This window comes from Mycetomoellerius zeteki, unplaced genomic scaffold, assembly GCF_001594055.1.
Source record: "Mycetomoellerius zeteki isolate Tzet28-1 unplaced genomic scaffold, Tzet1.0 scaffold155, whole genome shotgun sequence".
Lineage (NCBI taxonomy): Eukaryota > Metazoa > Arthropoda > Insecta > Hymenoptera > Formicidae > Mycetomoellerius > Mycetomoellerius zeteki.
This window is the reverse complement of record NW_017256500.1, coordinates 1,186,234-1,192,299: the sequence shown is the minus strand read 5'-3', so window position 1 is coordinate 1,192,299 and position 6,066 is coordinate 1,186,234. Positions and strand designations below refer to the sequence as shown.

The 6,066-nt window shown below is 34.2% G+C and overlaps 1 protein-coding gene across 1 annotated transcript; it reads right to left on the bottom strand.

Annotated features, from left to right (window-relative positions):
• Positions 1-1,583: 1,583 nt before the first annotated feature.
• On the bottom strand, positions 1,584-4,953 carry odd (odd skipped). The gene is made up of 2 exons (XM_018444875.1): positions 4,282-4,953; positions 1,584-1,970 (listed from the first exon to the last, which is right to left on the bottom strand). The coding sequence occupies exons 1-2, from the start codon at positions 4,851-4,853 to the stop codon at positions 1,625-1,627; spliced, it is 918 nt and encodes a 305-aa protein (XP_018300377.1). The 5' UTR covers positions 4,854-4,953; the 3' UTR covers positions 1,584-1,624.
• Between the last annotated feature and the right edge of the window lie 1,113 nt (positions 4,954-6,066).

Genomic DNA, 6,066 nt, shown 5'->3' with positions numbered 1-6,066 from the left:
AATTATTTTCATATCTATAGCTAATTTTTTAGATACTTTAACAAACCATGTTTTCTTCGTGCACGTGTTAAAATAGAAAATTTATATTAATGCGTATCAACAACAATTCTCTTGAAACAATCTTGTTTATGTAATTTACTCTGTCGGAAAATAAGACAAACATGTGAGAAGAAGATAATTTTCGAAAAATTTTAACTTCCTGACTAAACATAACAGACTCTCAAGCGCAAATACAAATTATATCAAGTTAATATCTTTTAATTGTACTTGATAGCAGTCTGCAACGTCTCTATTTAAAATACTATTGCGCTATTGCATAAAACCTCAAGCCTATCCTTGCTAGTTTTATGTCATTACTAACGTCAATAGTAGCTATTTCATTGTAATTTGCGTTCGTTTAGAGTTCAAAGTTGTAATTTTGCTCTTTATAAATACGGTGTCATACTGCTATTGCGTCTCTTTCATTTTGAATTAATATCAGAGTCTTTAGAATGCTGATCTATCATACAAATGAGGTTTGTGTATGTATTTTGAATTTATTAAGGAAGAAAAAAGAAAGAATGCGCGTGAAAAAATTAACTACGACTAACAGGAATCTAAGGAATCGAGAATAATATAATAGTTATTCGATTATTATGTTTCCAGAGCTAACAATAACTAAAAAGATCTATAAATTTCAATTGAAATTAATTGAAGTTTAACCAATTTTTTGCTTTCTTATAATATTGAAATATAAATTAACGATTGTTTATATAAAACAATAGACCGAATTGATTATAACCTTCGAAGCAATTTTCATGTTGATGCCTTCTTCCCTATACTGTTCGCGTTTAACATGCACCTACGAAAAAAGATCTGCGATACTTTGCCTCAGGAATAGTCATAGTAAATGTTGTAATTATAATTATAAATATATTCTATAAAAAAAATTTAAGTAAATATAATTACAAATTTTTATAAAAATGTATATAGTTAATAATAGAAAATTTAGTTTTTTAATTATTAATATTTATTTAAAAAGAAAAATTTCAACAATATGCCTTGACATTTGGAAGTTACGGTCATAGATCTGTTTGCGTTGCTTGCTTTTTGCTTTCAATATTTTCACTTTATTTCTTTTCAATATACTTACATTTATCTCTGTAGATATTGGGGCTTTCAACAACGCGATCAAACCTCATATTTATTATACATTTTTGAGGCAGAACGTCACATATCTTAGTAACATCTCGTTAAAATTGCGAGCGGTATAAGGGGAGAGGAAGGGCGGGGAGTATCAATAGAAAATACAACAAGTTGCAACTAAATTTGGCCATTGAATCGGTGACGTTCATATTAAAAATTAAAAATTATTACCAGCAATTTTTTCTCAGCACTCTTGAAGCCAATCCAGTTGGTGCTAGAGCGCACAAATGAAAATATATAATTAATAATAAAATATATAACTATAAAAATATATAATAATGTATATAATACTAATAATAATAATATGAGTTAACGTAATCCGTAAACCTTATAATGTGTAGAAAACGAGAAAATATAATACGCAAAAAAAGCAAACGCAAAAATGAAATGTGTGTGTGTGCACGCAGATTAAAATTAAAAGGAATTATATATATAGTTTCTAACGTCTCATAATATCCTCTATAGTGAAACCGAGCTTGTGCGTAGTGCTCTTCGGCATTGGTAGGAGACCGCTCACCCGCTCTGCTATTTGTCTAACCTCTGATGACATGATCCTCGAGTCCGACGCTACCGAAGTCTCGATCCTGAGGTCCTGCGGAACATCCGCGTGCGTAAGAAGATGTGTCTTCAGATTGCTCCGCTGATTGAAGCTTCGGCCGCATACCGTGCACTTGTGTGGTGACTCCTCCATATGCATGACTTTATGAACTGCCAAAGTTCTACTTTGGCAAAACCCTTTGCCGCACTCGTTGCATTTGAACGGCTTCTCCTTACTATGTATATATCTAAAATGTAAAAAATTCGTCAGCCTGAATTGCCGAGCTAGCAATCTCTTTTTTTTATTATCTATTTTTTCATTAATAAATTTATACGTTTACATCCTGCAGAACACAAACTAACAATAACAGTACATCAACGATATAACATCCAACAATGTGATTGTTATATACAATTGCATTATATTATATTTATATTGTTGAATAGAAAATTACAATATTAATGAAGTTACTGTTAGTATCTATGTATTCTGCGGGACATGGTCTGGTAAAAAATAATTTTATAAATATTACAGTAATTTTTTCTATCTTGTAAATTGATCTCTTTTACGTTTAATAATCTTTGCTTTCTTTTCGATAAATATTAATTTTTTTTCTTTTGACTTCCATCATCAACAATAAGTTGATGACAGAAGTAAATTGATATTTCTTGTTTTCACAGGAATGCGGATGATATGAAGCATTGATAACGATAACTTATATGATTGACATAGATATTTTTAATCCTTTTAAGCGGAACAAAAATGAAATTTTTTGCGTAAAAAAAATTGTTTTTAAATTTTTAACGAAAATTTTATATACAATTAATTGCAAAATCATCGAAATCTCATTAATAATTCTCATTAATGAAAGTTTATATACTATGATGATATACAATGATGAGTTACTATGATGAATTACTATGATAATTTTGTTATAAATATCAATTGATGCTTAGATGATGTGTGTTGAGATCTCTTAGCTTTGTTTTGTATTCCTGCGTAATCATACTGAGGACATCCATATATATGCATGATCAGAAATACTTAAGAGCATTTGAAGCGTTTTATTCGAAATATTTCCAAACAATACATATAATACACTGAAATGTAATATAATGTGTATACAATACGTATGATGTTTTTATATTATAAAAAATATCCCCCGATATTACATGATATGATGATAATAGCACCACTAATCGGTTATAGATGAGCCGCGGGCGATGTGCATATATACTTTCATGAAAAATTATTCGGTCTACTGTAACAGCTAGATGGTGAAATAAATAAATTGAAAATTATACCAGTCTAGATAAACGAATTAGTACAATAAAGCTTTACGCTGACACTGAGAGATAACGATTACGACAAAAAAATATTTCCAGATTATTAGGAAGTTTTTGCAGTAACGTGTATAAAAATACGGTAAACATTAAAGTCATGTTATTTAGTGGAAAGTTGAAACTTGGCACCGGAAAGCGCAGTTCGACTTTCCTCTAAATAACGTGACTTTAGCGTTTACCGTATCTGGATACACAGTATTACAAAAACTCTCTATTAACTAATGATATCAACGTAAACGGAAATAGAAACTTCCTGAGAAAAATTTTATAAAAATATTAAATAGTTTATTTAAAAGGAATTAAATTATTAAACTCCCCAAAATCTATTTCCTATAAGAATTTTAATATCTATATTACATATAATAATATGTATATCAATATTCTTCTATATAAAAATATAGAATTAAATTAAATATATAACAATCATCGTTGATCAATCACTAATGTTTATTTATCAATAAAAGCGTCATAAAATATTCGTTTCGTATCATGTTCTGTCTAACATTATGTAAATTGGTGTCGAGAGACTACCGTGTCTCCTAATACCGTTTGAAGGTTGCAAAAAGGATCGTAAAGACTTTTCACAAACAATATATTTAACGTGTCAAGGATAATATGTACAAAAAATTAAAGAATAGACGTTCAATAAAGATAGAATAGACGAACAATAAAAACAGCAAATTACCTGGAAACATTCAAAGAAAAAGCTTTTAAGTTTAATTCTTCATGGATGTTCCCAAGGATAATTTTGAAAATTCTTTTGAACAAGTGACATTTATTTCTTCAGTGTATCCATCAATTGCATTATTATGACAAGTCGTATCAACTTTGCGTTATTTTAACTCGACGTATTCTTATTCTAATATTTTGTACTACAACTTCGATATAATTTTACTTATTTTTAATTCAATTAGTTATGGAAAAATCAAATAGTCATGGTTAAATTAAGATTCAAATTTATCCAAGTTTACTGCTGCAGCATTATTATACCACAAAATTTAATAAGTCACCAAGTTATATTATTATCAAGTAATATTATTACAATTCATATTAAAATCGCGCCGTTTTTTTTTTATTATTTGTTATCTTCCTTTTATAAATTATTCTGCAACTTTTACTTCATATCATAAACAATATAACTTTGTGTCACGTAGACATATAACATATTTTATCATTACCGGAATTGAAGCGTGTATTGTAAAAGTGAATACTTACCGATGATCCCTCAAATGATCCTGCCTACGAAAAGCCTTGCCACATATGTCGCACGAGTACGGTCTCTCGTCGGTGTGCGTCCTTTCGTGAATCAGAAGATTGTAGCTCTTCGTGAACTGTCGATTGCAGAATTTGCAGATGAATTGTTTCTTAGGCCTCTGACCCGTTGATCTTCGAGCAAGGAACGACGGAGGCTGCGGTGGCGGCGGCACCGGAAACATGGTGCCCGGATGACCCTGATAGTACAGATAAGGGCGTTGGGGACAGCAACTCCTAAACGTTAATAGGGCCGCGTCTTTCAACCAGTTACTGATGAGAGTGGTCTGATAGTTGCTAGCACTGTGCGTTGGCTGAATATGTTGCGGATGGTGCTGTTGGATATATCTGCCGTTGAGAAAATTTGATTTGGCCCATTTCGAGGTTGAAAAAACTACATGTTGTTGCTGCTGATGTTGCTGTGGATGTTGCTGTTGATGCTGATGCATCGATCTGTCGATCGTCGGCGGTGTTTGCGGTGGCGTCAGCGGCTCCGTTTTCGTCTCCATCTGTGTCCTCCCCGCACCCCCGAGCATCAAAAGGCAAAATAAAACCGATTGACGCGAAAAATTAAATGACCTTCACTTCAAGAATGATCGATCGTGGGCGATCGACGCCTTGCTCGCGAGACCCACATTCGTTTCGAATTGGGAACGAAAGCGTGCAGTGACGAAAGCGAGCGCAATCGAGGAACCAGCGAGAGGGAGAGAAAGGGACTCCGGAAAAAAAAAGGAACAAGAAGATATTTACTCGAGAGTCGGCGCGATACTAAGCGGCTGAGTGCCGCAGCCGAGCCCAGACTCCAGAGAGTTTACCTGGCGCCAACGACGACGACACGGTGGCTCCTCCTACCGTGTCTCGTACGCTGGATACGCCGGTTGGCGGCCCGACTTCCACAGGGGCGGAGCTTCCGGGTTGGGGTGACCCCGCGGGGCGTCGCGACGCTACCCATCCGTGAACAGCCGTGTTCTCCCGCCGCCGTCGTCGCCACGCGTCCGCAAGACGGAGGGGGTGGATGGAGCTGCCGTAGAGGGGAGGGGAAGACATTTGATACTCCGACGACGTAAGTTGAAAATGTTATGCTAATAATAGATGGAATGCGCGTGCGAGCGTGTATGCCACACATACATACACACGTACGCATATATATGTTGGTCGGTGATGAAATTTACACGTAATCTCATGTAAATTAACGTAAGTTCGTCAGATTCGGATGCCGCAGACTGTAAAACGGTGAATGATCTTGCCTGAGATTCAAGAAGAAACACACCGGCCAATGTATCTTTATCTCCTCGATTTGATAATAAATCTCTTACGTTAACAAAGTATAGAGAAGCTCATAGAAAAAAAGTTTGTTGTTTAATGGATATTTATGTGTTCAAAAATTTAAATAAAATTTTCTTTGCTGAAATATCGAAAAAACAGGCGATTTATAGAGAAATATTAAGGGCTCTTTCTATTCTCTTATCGAGATGCGCTAGTATGAGAAACTTTTCTCGATTTTTTTCGACTACGATAAAATTACATGAAAAAAATTCATTTCAATAGATAAATGACAATATTTCATATGTGAAAGTAAATCCCCGCGAGTATATGTATGTAACCGACACGTATATATACGTGAAAATGGGAACAATTCTGTTATTACAAACTCCATTGCAGTGCATGGACGAGCATGTTTCCAGCATGATGCATCGGATAATCGACTCACGCAAGTTTTCATGCGAACCAACCACAGGGTCGACGGGC

Bases quoted from the DNA above. Each gene is read 5' to 3' on its own strand.
- odd (XM_018444875.1), bottom strand. From the start codon at position 4,853: ATGCTCGGGGGTGCGGGGAGGACACAGATGGAGACGAAAACGGAGCCG. The intron at 1,971-4,281 runs GTAAGTATTCAC...TTTACATTTTAG, and splicing joins GATCATTTGAGGGATCATCG to ATATATACATAGTAAGGAGA.